Source organism: Rhinolophus ferrumequinum, chromosome 22 (genome assembly GCF_004115265.2).
Source record: "Rhinolophus ferrumequinum isolate MPI-CBG mRhiFer1 chromosome 22, mRhiFer1_v1.p, whole genome shotgun sequence".
NCBI classification, from domain to species: Eukaryota; Metazoa; Chordata; class Mammalia; order Chiroptera; family Rhinolophidae; genus Rhinolophus; species Rhinolophus ferrumequinum.
Window position 1 is genome coordinate 51026790 of NC_046305.1, and position 15628 is coordinate 51042417.

A 15628-nucleotide genomic window follows, 5' to 3' on the forward strand; every position below is an offset into this window, starting at 1 on the left:
AAAAGTACAGTGAGATACCACCTCATACCCATTAGGAATGGCCACCATTTAAAAAAGAAATAAAAAAAAGATCAAGCGTCAGTGAGGATGTGGGGGAATCGGACCTCTTGTGCGTTGCTGGTGGGCGTGTAAAATGGTGCAACCACTATGGAAAACAGTATGGAGATTGCTCAAAAATTTAGAAATAGAACTACCTTATGACCCAGCTATCCCACTTATGGGTATATACTCAAAAGAACTAAAAGCAAGGTCACAAAGAGATACTGTACAACCCCCATGTTCACAGCAATATTACTCACAATAGTCAAGAGGTAGTGTGTTTCCCCGAAAATAAGACCTAGCTGGACCATAAGCTCTAATGCATCTTTTGGAGCAAAAATTAACATAAGACCGGGTCTTAGAACAGTACATATACAATATAATATATGATATAATATAGGGTATAATATACTGGATCTTACATTAATTTTTGCTCCAAAAGAAACATTAGAGCTGATGGTGCGGCTAGGTTTTATTTTCAGGGAAACATAGTAGTAAACAAACCAAGTGTCCATTGAGATGAATGGATAAAAAAGTGTGGCATATACGGCCTATAAAAAAACAGGAAATTCTGTACTATGCTACCATATGAATCAACCCAGAATATATTATGGTACGTTAACTAAGCCAGTCACTAATAGACAAATACTATGATTCCACTTATACAAGGTACATACAGTCAAATTCAGAGGCAGAGTGGAGAATGGTGGTTGCTGGGCGTTGAAGAACAGAGTTATTGTTTAATGGGTACAGTTTCAGTTTTGCAAGATGAAAAAAGTTCTGGAGATGGATGGTACACAACAATGTAAATATACTAATGCCAATGAATGTACACTTAAAAATAGTTAAAATGGCAAATTTTGTATTATGTGTATTTTGGCCCAATAAAAAAATATTTTAATACATTAAAAAAAATTTGTATTTTTTTAATCTATTATCTATTGAATTGGAAATTTATCCACCATATACAATTAAGAGAAAAAAAGCTACTGAAAAGCATATATAGTTCTTTTTAAAGTTCATATGCATAACAAAAATCTGGAAGAATTCATTTGATATTTATTTCATGGCTACTATATGCCAGGTACTGTTGCAGGCCCTAGAGATAAAGGATTAAACAGAAGAGACAAAAATCTTAACCCTTATGAATTTTACATGTTAGTGGGAGAGAGAAAAACAGAGAAATAATTAAAATGTAAACTGGGTTAACAAAATGAAACTAACATTTTATAGGCAAAAAAATGATTAAATATTGGTAATTTCATATGGTTCAACCTAATATTATAATATATAGTGATAAATGTGGAGAACAATATACTAGGGGAAGTTAAATCAAAAGCATATAACGTTCATGTATAGGAGGGTAGCAATTTTAGATAGTGAGGGAAGACCTCACTGAAAAGGTAACAATTAAGGAAAGATCAGAAGGAGGTATGGAAATTAACCATGTAGGTATTTGGAGGAAATACATTCTAGAAAGAGTGCAAAGGCCTGGAGCTGAGAATGCGCCTGTTGAATTCTAGAAATTGTATGGATGATATCATGGCTAGACTGGAGTGAGCAAATGTTATATAGTAAGCTATTAACAGTGGTTATCTCGGGGATGGCATTTAGAGACTTCTACATTTTTCTGTATATCTATATAACATTAAGCATATGTTATTTCTATAACCAGAAAATGCATGATCCTTATTTTTTTTTTAAAGAAAATTTATGTGTGTGGGGCACACACTGAAAATCTGAGCGAACACAGCTCAAACTCTAAAGTTAGATAAATCTGGATTCCACTTCTAGGGTTATACCACTTAGCACTTGTATGACCTTGGGCAAATTACACAATCTCTCTAAGTTTATCGGTAAAATGTCTAACAGTCCCTACCTTTTGGGAAGATTAAGTTAGATACTGCATGTGGAAATTGCTTAGCATAGTGCCTGACACACTAAGTACTCCTTAAACAGTAGCTTTATAAAAATATATCGAACACCAAAATGGTAACTGCTTTTGCCATTATTAATTGTCGTCAGTACAAAAGTAACATATTAAAATACGATATGGATATATAGAAAATCAAATGGAGAAGTCTATAAAAATATTCAAATAATACAGAAGCAAACAATCAAAAGTAAAATTCTCCCAATCCCAATTTCCCCCTATGGGTAACCGCTGTTAACATTCTGATATGAATCCCTTCAGACCTTTCTCTATATATGATATATTATAGGGCTTGGGGTTATTTACATAAAATGTAAATATATTATAGGGTTTGGGGTTATTTACATTAAAAAAAGGTGAGGGATCATATTATATTTGTTCCAAACATTTTATTTTTTCCATGTAACAATATCTCTTGGAAGGTATATCAATAAATACAGTGTTAGCACATTCTTTTAAATAGTTATACAGTACTTTATAATACAAATGTAAATATTTACGAAATTCAAACTATCACTAACGTAATGTTTCAGTGAACGTCCTTGTGTATCTTCATGCACAGGAGCCAGTTGTGTTTCTATACTAACAAATTTCTGCAAATGACCGGATCTAAGGGAGCACATTTCAACCTTTGCCCATTACCCTCCAAGGAGGTTACACCAATCAGGAGCCTCACCAACAGTACCCAATTATCCTACCTCCACCAGCACTGGGTAATCCTTGGAGTTTTTACTCATTTTCTTGGTATAAAATGATTATCACTGTTGATTTAATGTGCACTTTTCTATTATTAGTAAGACTGAGTATATTTTTATGTGTTATTGCTATTCATTTTTTCTATTTCATCCCGTAAATTTTAAATAGTGAATTATGTAACTTCCCAAGAAAAGCAAAAATTTTCTATAAAAAATAAAGTTCATACTTTTAATCAATAGGTTTATATAGGATCTAAGAGTTAGAAGACTTTAGAGAAGGAAAAGATGACTGAGAGATGTTTGAATGTTTGAAGAGATGTTTGAAACTAAGGTCTGGCGTAGTCCCTAGCGAGCACAGAGGAGGTAATCAATCGGAAGGAAAAACCAAAGGAAACAAGGCAGGCAGCCGGCCAGCCAGTCAGGAAGCTTCAAAAGGGTAGGTCAAGCTGGGCCTCAAAAAAAGTGAAGGAGGCATTCCACATAGACAAAAGGACATGAGCAAATCCACCAAAGGGAGGTATGAAAATAGCTGTGAAGAGCCGTAGGGAAACCGACCCATATAGAACATAGAGTCTACATACAGGAGAAAAAAACAGATGTCAACTGTGAGAGGCTTTGAATGTCAAGATAAAATCTTAGATCTGATTCAACAACTGAAAGACAAAATACACCGTAAGTCAGAGTGACAAGAAAAAAATGTAAATTATATGATTAAACTAATAGATTTAAAGTTTGAAGCAATAGAAGCAGGGAGACAAATAAGACTAATCAAAATGAGGTGATAAAAAAGCCTAAATGAGTATGATGGCAGGATGAAAAGGTAAAGGAGCTTCTAAATTTTTAAACTACACAACTTCCGAAATAAGGATAGTTAGCTAAATGTATACATCTTTTACTTTCTCCCCACTCACCCACAAAAAAATTATACAAAGGAGAAAAACAATTTTATACAAGATATAAAACGACATGGATGAAAAAAAATGGGAGGAAGAGCAATACATTTTTGGAACCTGGGTAAACTGCCTTGGTAAGCCCACAAGAACTGAATCCTAAGCCAGCAAGGAAAAAAGCAGAAAACCAATTCAATTTACATACTGGAATCCCCCAAAGTCTCATGAACTAGTGATTCCAGTGGGAGGTGGGGGGAGGGCAGGCCAGGGCAGGGGGATGTAAATGAAAGCTAAAATAAATAAAGAGGATTGATTCCACATCTGTTTAAGCAGCAGGCAGATTCCCAGATCCTCTCCCTGGTTCCTTCCAGGAGAGAAACTGCCCTTCCTCCGCCCTGTCAAAGACTGCTTTATTCTCTGGAAAGTGTTAACCAGAGGTCCTCTAGTCTGGAAAACACCAGGCAAAGTCGAAAGTAAGGAAACCAGACTGAAAACTGAGAACCTAACAGCAATGTATGCCAAGTGGATGCTTCATTTTTCTCCTGTTGTACTGCCCCTTCCCAGTATTCCATGTTTCTTCTTTCTTGGTTTTCTCTCTCCTACTAGTGAAGCACATCGTCTAATAAATTCCCAAGAAAGAGTGTAAAGAAGACCTTGAACGTATGAAAATATCTTTCCTCTCCTTCACTAGTTGATAGTTTGCCTAGGTATGGAACTCTAAGTTGGAAATTATTTTGCTTCAGAATTTTAAAGGCATTGCTTCATTGTCTTCTACTTTCCAGTGTGACAACTGAGAAGCAAGACCAATCTGATTCCTGGAAAACACCAGGCAAAGTTGAAAGGAAGGGAACCATACTTTGAACTGAACTTTTTTTTTTCCTCTGGAGCTTATAGGATAATCTTTGTATCAGATGCTGAAATTTCACGATAATGTGCCTTGACGCGGTTGTGTTTTCATTCACTGGTCTGGTCCTTTCAATTTGAAAACTCTTATTTCTGGGATATTTTATTTAAACAAAAAGTTTGGTTAAAAGATATAAAAATGGCTGTCACTGGGAAGAAGAAACTGAGAGAAGGGCGTAGAGGACTGCTGTTTTTATAACAAATCATGTAAAAATTAAGTCCTTGAATATATGCATGGATAATTTTGATTAAAATAACTTTAAACATTTGGATGTTTAAATATATCGATTTTGAATATATGTTTTATGTTTTAATATCTTTTATGTTTAAAAATATATAATTTTATGCCAAAAAAAAGAGAGATGTGATAGCCAGATAAATACATAAAAGAATCCAAACATTTCTAGTTGCTTAGCCTGAGGAACTGGAAAAACTGGGATAGTCATGAAAGATACAGAAAAGTTAGGAAGGGCAACAGATTTGAAGGAAATGACAGTGGACATATATATAAATAGTATGTTAAAGATTATTCAACTAGAGATGTCTTTTAAATAGATAAAAATATAGAAAAGAAGCTTAACTCAAATTTTACTAGTTTTGGAATTAAATACCCCCAAGCTGTCATGGCCTAAGTAAAATCAAGAGAAAAGGGTTTAGTTTCCTTGAGTGTTGCAATTTAGTTTTTGAAGATCAATCACCATTTGGCACTGTGGAAATCTCTATGGTTATTGTCTTAGAAGAAGGTCCTCATCCATAGCAGAAAACCACAAAAAACTGTCACAAAACAACCATGAAACAGTCTATTAATCTCATATTAGTGGATTGTTGGAATAGAGGGGTAGAGTTGGAACACAAAAACTAAACTGAGAGACCACTATTTCAAAACAACAAGAAAACTAGAGTTCCAAGAAAGCAGAAGTTATCCACTTCTTAATTTCTAATAAAATAGGAAAGATTCAGGTTGGTACCACAAATCTAATCGCATAAAAAGTATGCAGATTAAGGGTCTTTATAAAAATGTTAATTGTATTTCAATTGCTGAATTAGTAAAATATAAACACTTTTTTAAAAGTGTCTACAATAGAATATAACAGTTAGCATCTTAATTTTACACTGCACTAATGCCTATTTCTCGGTATAGTTTTAAAACTATGATTTATATAGGTGAAAATTATGTGGGGGAAAAATTTTCTTAAATGTCAGCCTTACAAACCCAAACAGTGTTCCTTCCCTTGCCTTCTACCATATTCTCCATCCACAATAAACGGTACTAGCACAAAAAAGAGGTCTCTACTAAGGAGAATACCAGAATGAAGGGAGGAAGAACCTACACTTGCACAAACTCATTCATGGTTCTCTGGTTTGAATACTGAATTGTAAATCAAATACCTAATCTCTTCGCTATCAGCTCCTTAGCCAATGCATTACAAATCACACACGCAATTTAAAGCGCTCCTCAAAATTGATAGTATTCATAGACAAGAAAGATATGGCCTAAAACTTCATGGACCACCTACCCACCCACTCCTGTTTGTAGAATTAGTGAAAATTAATAGAATATGAAGAATTATCAGTTCATGCAGAAAAAGGCCATCATCACATTAGAACTATATTACGTCAGCATAACTCTTAGAGTATAATCTTACTCTTCTTTTGATCCAGCACCATGTTAAGACAGTGAAAATACAAAGGAACCAGGTCCCCTGCAAGACATTATAAAGAGCCATCAATAGTCTCTAAATTATACTCTAAATACAATTAAAATGATCAAGCATTGTTATTAATGCTGTGGATTAACATAAATGAAGCTTAGAGAGGAGTCAAATAATTATTTAAAAATCCTTTGTAGATATATGTAAAGATAGAACATGAACTGTAGGGAAACTTAACCACCAGCAAAAAAAAAAAAAAAAAAAGTAGAAAAACTCAAAGAAATAGGTATGATGTAACTAGTCCCTAACATGGCTCTAAGAAAAGAAAGTTTGACCAGACAACAAAGACTTCCAACCTGAAAACCATTTACTGTCTTTTCACTGAGCACAGTACATTTCCATCCTGTGTCCTCATTTCCCAAAATGCAGCAGGCTACTAAAAGTCCACAGTACATCTATGATCTTTCTTTTGATATAACAGAGTAAAAGGAGACTTGAAAAAAAATACATCTTCTAATTTAATTATAATGTGTGGAACATGGGATCAATAAGTGGAAGAATTTTTCACAAACAAAAAAGAAATCTACAAAGTGAAGAAGCAGGCTGCCAAAGGACAACAAACAAAATCCACTGTTTCATTAGCAAGGATTCTGCACAAATACTTGCTATTTTCTGCTTACAGATTAAAGCTGATATTGATCAGCTAATGAAAATGTGGTCAAGAGATTATCATTCTGGTTACTGTTGTTCAAAAAACAAAACAAAATAGATCAACCCCACCCACACTGCTGGAAAAAAGCTTCTGACATGAACTGAACTTGTTTAGCCAGGCCACCTCTTAATAAGAGAAATGCTCTGCAACTTGACTAGGGTTATATAAGTATTTTGCAACGTGTTACCAGTATAAAATCTTGTTTATTTACTCCCCAGTTAACAGATAGAGGTTATTTTCCTACAAGGCCATAATACCACGTTTCCCCAAAAATAAGACCTAGCCGGACCATCAGCTCTAATGTATCTTTTGGAGCAAAAATTAATATATGGTAATAGCATCTTTCCAATTTGATTCCATCACTCAGCACTTCCTGCACTGGAATTTCAGCCATTAATTTTATCTCCTTTTCCTCTAAAAAATTTTTTTAAAGATTTTAAAATATGATATTGACCTTCTTTAAATATCTCTGTTCCCAGATACATGGTGGGAAAAACTAAATTTCAGTGATTCAAGTGTAATAGCAAAATCTGGGTATTGCAAAATAATACTGACTTTCAGAGCCATGAAAGAAATCTAAATTTCAGCGTGGAAACAGCATTGAATCCCTTCCACTGCAGTATTTTCAACAAATTCACCTCTACTGCTTGCTCTTTTTTCTTTTTTTTTTTTTTAAGTCTATCAAAGATAGGAATTTCTAGGAAGGGATTTTATTTTGCAGGAGAATGGCCAAAGTCAGCAAGGCAAACTAAGACGCCTAAAATGAAATACTTCCTAGGGAAACATAACTACAATATAGTGGAAAGAGGACTAGGAATTTGAAGACCTATCTGTCTAAACCTGCTGCACTACTCCCCACTCCATCTCTTAGACTCGACTGGTTGTCTTTTTTTGTTGTTTTTTGTTTTTTAATGTCCAAGCTCCCTCTTGTGAAGAAATGACCATTGAGAAATGGCATGGAACTGAACTTGTCTCGATCCACACCTAACAGTATTTAAACTTGGGGTTCTGGATGCATGCTTGCTGTTGGCAAGATCTGCCCTGAACCTCAACCACTTCACAAACCTCTGCCTTCAGCAGCCAGACCCTAGAGGCACCTCTTCAAGCAGAAACGCAAGTTTCAAAGAACAGCCCGGGGGCTGGGGTGTAGGGGGACGTGGAGGTACAGCCTAGAAAAACTGGGAGAATATACCGGTATTGAAAGATTTTTTTTAACAGACATGAAAATCTAAACGTTTAAACATGTGGAAGTACCACCTTAACTAAACAGCAACGTGGTCCAGTGTTTATCAATCCAAACTACTTTTAAAGGAAACCAAGACCCTCTGCCCACAGTCACTGGGCATCACGCAGCTCCAGTGGGCAGAGGGTTGAAAGGGGACCACACGGCACACCAGGACGCGGCCGGAGGAGTGCAGGCCGGCCAGCCCCGTGCGGGCAGCAACTCCAGCAGAACTCGGGGAACCGAACCCTCAACTCCCACCACCGGCTCCCTCCCTCCACCTCGGGTCTCCCCAGGTCCCCAGGGCTGGGCCCCTCCCCCAGGTCACTCCCCTCCCCCACCGCCCCCTCGTCGCCCCCGCGCGTCCCAGCGCCCTCAGCCCCAACTTCGGCCCCTCAGCCCTGGGTCTCCTCAGCTGCCAACCCTTTCAGCCCCTCCTCCTTTAGAGGCGCCCCAGTCCTCCGTCTCCTCACCGGGGTTAGCAGTAGTTGCCGCCATGGCCGTAGGTGCCACCGCCGAGGCAGCCCTCCCCCGAGTGGGAGGAGCCGCCGTCACCGAACTGGTGGGGAGCAAGAGCGGAGAACCACTCCCCAGACGCGGCGCCCTACAGCCGCCACTGCTACCGCGGAATCCAAGATGGCGGCCGCGGCAACCCCCACCGTCCCCAGACCCTAAGGCGGAGAGACCCCGCCCACATAGGGGCGGAGTCAGCCCCAAGGCCGGCCTCCTTGGGGAAACCGACCAATGGAAACGCCAAATCGACCAGAGGCAGAGTTGGCTACTCAGGCAGCGGGTCCAGTGGAGGAGGGAGGGCGAGGAAGAAGTCAGCTGTCTCCCTAATCCCACCTCCTGTGCGTCAGAGGTCAGTGATGAGTGACGTCAGTGAAAAACTATTTTACTAAAAAGCTTCCTTTGGTGGTGGATTCGCCCGGTTGGCCACTCTCCAGACGATTGGTTTCGTAAACCCTCTTTAGGGTGCTCTAATGCTTAAACTTCACGTGGTGATTTGTAATCCTTTCTATAGTTTTCCCTCTTTTAACACCTTTGTCCCTGGTGAAAAAAGTTCAATAACTAATTTTTGAATGTCTGCTATAGAACTGGTAGTACAAGAGAATCTGGGCGCTTACGGTCTACAAAAGGAGACATCGACAGCCAAAACCAGGAGGCAATATATGAAGAAAGTGTTTTGATTGAGTGCAATAACTTCCTTTGGTCAAAAATAGAGATGTAGTAATGGAGTTTTAATAGGGAAGTGATAAGATGAGAACTGCACAAATTATTTTCTAATAATATAGGAATCATTGAGCACTTTGGGAGAGGCACTGTCTAAACTGCTTTATATGTTGTAATCCTCACAACATTGTGAGGTCAATACTATTACTGTATCATTTCCACATTGCAGATAAGGGAACAAAAGCAGAAGTTAAGCAGGGAACATCCAGCTAGTTAGTGGTGTGGAAGGCAAACCAAAGGCGTCTGATTCTGGGAACACATTACACCCATTCCCGTTTTAGCACTATAAGATATTACCTTCTCAGATGTCTTTCACAAACTGTTTAATATAAATTTAATTAGAATTTTAACAGAATTCCCATTATGCTGTTGTGCATCTTTGCATTTTATAGATTATATGTGTACTACAAAGATTACATTGATTCATTTCTCTGAGTTCACAGTATAGTTTAACCTCAGCAGAAGTAGTATAACATAATTTGTATATTATTGTTTACATTTGTTAGAATTAAAGTTTTATTTGTTACCATTTTGTTGTGTTGCATTTCCAATTCACCAACACTGAGAAAAATCATCCACTCAGAAGAAGTACATTGAAGCATAAGAAGTAGGGAAAAAAGTAACAAGTACTTCAGGTCAAAGTTAGGTGGTAAAGGTAGCTAGTTGTGCAGATATAGAATGTGAATTATTATGTACCTTTAAATGTGGTAAGTTCATCCAAGCAACAAAAAAATAAAAATATAAATAGGAAGTACAACTATGAATATCTGAAAATTGGATTTTATTGGGCCAGCAATCCATTTGTCCCTTGCCCACTACACCTTGACTGTTAGAAAATTTTGTCAGTTATTCAAAAAGCCATCCAAGCTTTCAAATCATTTTTGAACCAGATACAATAATAACCTTGCTGCCAAGTAAAATGTATTTTTCCAGAGTAAATGCAAAACAATGTTTTCCAGTATGAATAGGTGAATGTGTAGATAAAAAAGATCCAAGTTACACACTTCATTTAAAAAAAATGGTGAAAGTCATTTTGTTTCAGAGATGCTTGTATACCTAGCTACAAAGTTAATAAAGAATGTTTTGCTTGGAGAAAGCATAACAAGCTATTGGCCAAAAAAATCCCTAATTAAATATCACAAAGAAATAATCATGGTATACAATACGAAAAGACAATATCAGCCCTGTACTTACTAACAGATGATTACCTTCAAAGCAGACACCGTTGGTATCTACACTATGAATCATTGCACAGCATATACTCGTGTGCAGTACCTAAGGAAAAATGCCCAGAAACTTCCTATTTGGTTTATCATTTAAAATTCAAGTTACAGAAGAAGATATTTTTATTTAGAAAAAAACTGTCATTTAAAAAAGAATTATTTTGTGAGGTATGAGAAAGTCTGGAAAAGGTATCTTAGGATCAAAACTGATGGAGTTGTAGCTTTGGGTGTAGAAAGGATATTATTCCTACAAGAAATAAAAGGTCGGTCCACTTTCTGTTTTATTCAGAGGAGTATTTCTCCTGATTCTGATTCAGCATAGAACAAAATAGTATAAACTGTAAATATAGTAAAATAGCAGCCAGTAAGCATAATCTTTGAGAAGAAATAGGCAAATGATAGAAGACTACTTTTTCCACAATGAAGTATGGAGGCCAATAATGGGAAAGGTACTTTCACAAGGTTATTAAAACAGACTGGAGTAAAAATCCCTTCTTTACTATACATATAATACTAAAAACACATCTATTTTTTCCAGATAGTAAGTTTGCCCTAACGGTTTATCTGAACAATATTTTCATTATTTTTATTAACCTGAACTTACGACTTCTAGTTCTAAATGCCATGATTTTTAATCTTAAACAAAGTATCGGGATTTTGTAAGAAAACCAGACTGTTAGAGAAATGCCTTGACTGCCAAAAGCTTATTATTTCACAATACATGATAGTTTTCTTCATCAGAGAAAAAAAAAGTCAATGGCGCATTATTGAACATATTTTAAACCACATCCAAATGTTGCAACTGAATGGGGGAAAAACACTTTTCAGAGCCGGATACAACCCATGCAACTGAATACAGCTCCTATTCTCTCCCAAGTTGAAACATTGAACTTTTGAGGTTGCCTTATGCTCTTCTACTTAGGATCTCACAAATTACTGAAAACTGTCTTCAATTAGAAACTCTTCATGATACTAGATCCATGTTAAATCCAATTACAGTAGTCTCCCCTTATCCCCAGTTTTACTTTTCATGGTTTCAGCTACCTGCGGTCACCCGCAGTCCAAAAATACTAAAGGGAAAATTCCACCTCACTACATCTCATCACATAAGCATTCTCATCTCAGATCATCACCAAAAAAAGAAGGGTGAATGCAGTACAACAAAATATTTTGAGAGAGAGGGAGACCACATTCACAAAACTTTTACTGTAGTATGTTGTTATAATTGTTCTGTTTTACTGTTAGTTATTATTGTTAATCTCTTTATAAATTAAATTTTATCATGGGTATGTATATGAGGTATGAGCAAACAATATGGTGAATATTTAAATTTTAAAAATATACATTACAGTGAAAGACACATTGCCATTAATTCCCCTCAAAATACTCCCCCTCACTTCGAACACCCTTATCACATAGTTTCTGCCACTTTTTTTTTTTTAATTTATTGGGGTGACAATTGTTAGTAAAATTACGTAGATTTCAGGTGTACAATTCTGTATTACATCATCTATAAATCCCATTGTGTGTTCACCAGTTTCTGCCTCTTTCTGAAGCAGTTCTGGAAGTCCTCTTTCGTGAGTGTCTTTAGTTGCACTGTTGTGGCTGCCATGATGTCCTGAATCATTTTGACTTTGGGGAAGAGACAGAAGTCACAGCGTGTCAGATCCGGTGAATATGGTGAATGAAGACACACCATAATGTTTTTATTTGACAGAAATTGTCATACCAGAAGCGATGTATGACATGGAGCCTTTCCATTGTGATCACAAAATATGGTGAATGCTGCTGCCAAATGCCATCCAAATGGAAAGACAGGGCTCTTTAATATGGAAGCAGCACATTGAACCTTAGTAACAGTGTGTGACAAGTTTCAACTTGTTCGGTGCAGTCAGTCAGGTGTGAGCTACGGTTGAGAGAAGTTGTGTTGTAAAGTGTGTCGTAAATCATGAATTATGAACAATGCATTAACATGAAATGGGCAAACAGTTTCACCCTCCGTCACGACAACACTCGTGTCACACATCACTTCTGTTATACGGCAATTTCTGTCAAATAAAAACGTTACGGCGTGTCCTCATCCACCTTATTCACCAGACCTGGCACCATGAGATGCCTGGCTCTCCCCCAAAGTCAAAATGACCATGAAAGGTAAACATTTTGAATCGATTCAGGACATAGAGGTAGCCACAGACCGTGCAACTAAAGACGCTCACGAAAGAGGACTTCCAGAACTGCTTCAGAAAGTGGCAAGAACGATGGGATAAGTGTGTTCGAAGCAAGGGGGAGTAATTTGAGGGGGATTAATGGCAATATGTCTTTTACTGTAATAATTTTTTTTTAAATTTAAACATCCACCATATTTTTTACTCACACCTCATGGTTAGGAAAAAACATGGTATATGTAGAGTTCGGTACTATCTACGGTATGAGGCATCCACTGCGAGTCTTGGAATGGATTCCCCCAAGGATAAGGGGGACTACTGTATTCAGAATTATCTGGTAGCCATCAAACACTTATTATATCAGACAAACTCATTGTAAATTCAGATTTTTCTAATTTTAGGAGGAAAAAAATGAGGAAGTCAATTGTGAAGACTGACCTAGTTCATGTTTTCAGCTTACCAACATTAAAGTTAGTATTACTACTATGTTTTTAAAACTATTACAAGTTATTCTGTTACCTTAATCAATTTTTTAAATAAAATGGTGATCCACAGATGCACCAGTTTTCAGTGCTTCCAGATAGTTGCCAGATTTAGCAAATAAAAATACAGGTTGGCCAGTTCACTTGAATGTCAGATAAACAACAAATAATTTTTTAGTATAAGTATGTTCCAAATATTGCATAGGACATATTTATGCTAGCAAATGATTTATCTTTTATCTGGAAACGCTACTCCTGGCGGTTAGAATTTTAAGGAACACTGATCCAGGTTATTTTGGGGAGGTGAGAGACTGGAAGCAGGAAATCCACTTGGGTAAACAGCTATGCAGAAATCCAGAGGAGAAGTTTCAAGGACTTGACATAGGTCAATGAAACTGAAAAGGAAATGATTGTCGTGGATAATGTCACAGAATAATCAACAAGGTCTGCCATGTAATTGTATATGAAATGAGAGGAAGCTGGGATATCAAAGAAGGCATTTAGATGATATCAGTAACAGAGGCAGGTGCTAAATGGAAGTTCAGATTTGTTCAGCAGAAGTTCAGTTGATGGATTGGTTGGTGGGACAGCCAGGTAAAGATGCTTATTAAGCATATGAAATAGGGCATCTGCCCAAAAGACAGGTTGGGCCCTAGACCTAGATTTGTGTATCGACTGTAAGTGACTGGTGGTTACAGAGAATGACAGCACCAAAGTTAAAAGAAATAAGAAAAAGGACATAAAGAACACCTCAAAAACTGCTTGTTTCAGATGATGGCAGAAGGAAGAGGCAATCTGCAAAGAGCAGGGCAGCGGAAGCCAAAGGAGTCTCAAGATAAAAGAGTTTGGGCAACAGCCTCATATTTTCAGAGAAGAGGGTGAGAAAATCTAAGGAGAGTAGAGGGAGTGAAAACCATAGTTCCAAGAGTAAGAAGTAAATAGAAAGTGAGTAGATAGAGGCAGGTGGTTAGCATACACCACTTTTTCAAGAAATACAGCAATGACGAGAAAGTAATCAAAGGATACTGGGGTGGCAGACAGGTTAGGGGTGGGACTAGAAAAATATGTCTATAGACTGAGCTTGTGGAAAGGGGCAAATTAGAAATGCAAGAAAATATATGTGCCCAGGAAAAGAAGTGAGACTGATCCGAGGGAAAACAAGGAGATAGGTTAGGGCTGCGTGAGGAAGTGTTACTCTCAAAGAAACCAAGGCACCCTTTTACTAAAAAAGTGCAGACATTTTGGAGTGGAGGGAGAGAAGTTGACAACTCTCATGTAATGGCTTTGATTCTCAAAGAGAAATAACAGGTGAAACTTCCACTGAGGATGAAAGGTAGAAATGGTGCTGGGTGGAGCAGTACAACTGTAGGTAACTGGTTGAGAAGTGTATGAATGAAAAGGTGTGAATTGTCACGTGCTCCAAGGACCCAAAAAGAGAAGGCATAAATTTTCATGACATTATGGAGCACTGTTATTCTTTCTCTGCCAATGCTCACACAGAATCCTGAGGAAAGAGAGTGAACAGAGCAGTTTACCCAGAATTGGAGGACTGATTGACAAATTAGGTCAATATCTTGGTGATGGAAGATTCTGGAACTGCAGAAGAAGCACAGTTTAAAAGTGTGTGGAAGGGGATGACACTGGTCAGAGAAACAAGAGAAGCCAGAAGAAGGTTATTGGGCTGAGAAGAGAGATTGAATTCTGAAAGCTGACGTTGATCGTAGATTCAAAAATGAGGGAGCGGGAGTGGCAGAGGACAGGAACTAGGAACAATATATATCACAAAAAGTTACAAGTTAAAAAAAAGTTATACATCTTCAAATCAATAAATGAAAGATGAAGTAGCCTAATCAAAGAATGGAAAGGATAGGTACAGGAAATCTTCAAAAGATGTACAAACAATAAAATTCAAATACCATAGTAATCAGGGAAATGCAGTTTTTAAAAACCAAGGTATTATTTTTTGCCTATTAGCAGGACAAATATTTCAGAGATTGAATGTAATCTATATTGGTGCTACTGTGAAAAAACAGACACTTTCACACCTCTTTGAAGGGACTGTGAACTGCTATCACCTTTTTAGTGTGTAATTTGGCAATACTTACTAAAATTCTAAATGTTCATATCCTACAAACCAGCATTTATATTTTTAAAGTTTTGAGGAATTTATCCCACAAAAATGTGCCCAGATAAATATGTACAAGGATCTCCATTGCAATGTTGATATAACAATAAGAAATCTGAAACAACCCAAATGCCCTCTAATAGAGAAAATGGACCATGGGTTATCTATGCAATGGACTCAGCAGCCACGAAAAAAATGAAGTGGCTCCAGATGTATTAAAATAGAAAGATGGTCAAGATATACTGTTAAATGAAAAAAAAACATAAAGTATTATTTTATAAATAATAATCACAATACAGAAATTAAAGCTGGAGAAATTCACCAAACTGTTAACAGTGTATCTCTGGAGAATGG

At 37.1% G+C, this 15628-nt stretch overlaps 1 protein-coding gene across 4 annotated transcripts in view; it reads right to left on the minus strand.

Annotated features, from left to right (window-relative positions):
- ARNT (aryl hydrocarbon receptor nuclear translocator) overlaps positions 1 to 8692 on the minus strand; it is a 54423-nt gene extending 45731 nt beyond the window's left edge. For 2 of the 4 annotated variants that reach the window (XM_033092649.1, XM_033092647.1), the window contains exon 1: positions 8520 to 8691. In XM_033092649.1, the coding sequence (XP_032948540.1) occupies positions 8520 to 8544 (25 nt within the window). In that variant the 5' untranslated portion in view covers positions 8545 to 8691. Of the gene's footprint in view, positions 1 to 8519 lie in introns of all 4 variants that reach the window. The other 2 variants (XM_033092650.1, XM_033092648.1) reach the window with 1 other exon arrangement.
- Positions 8693 to 15628: the final 6936 nt, after the last annotated feature.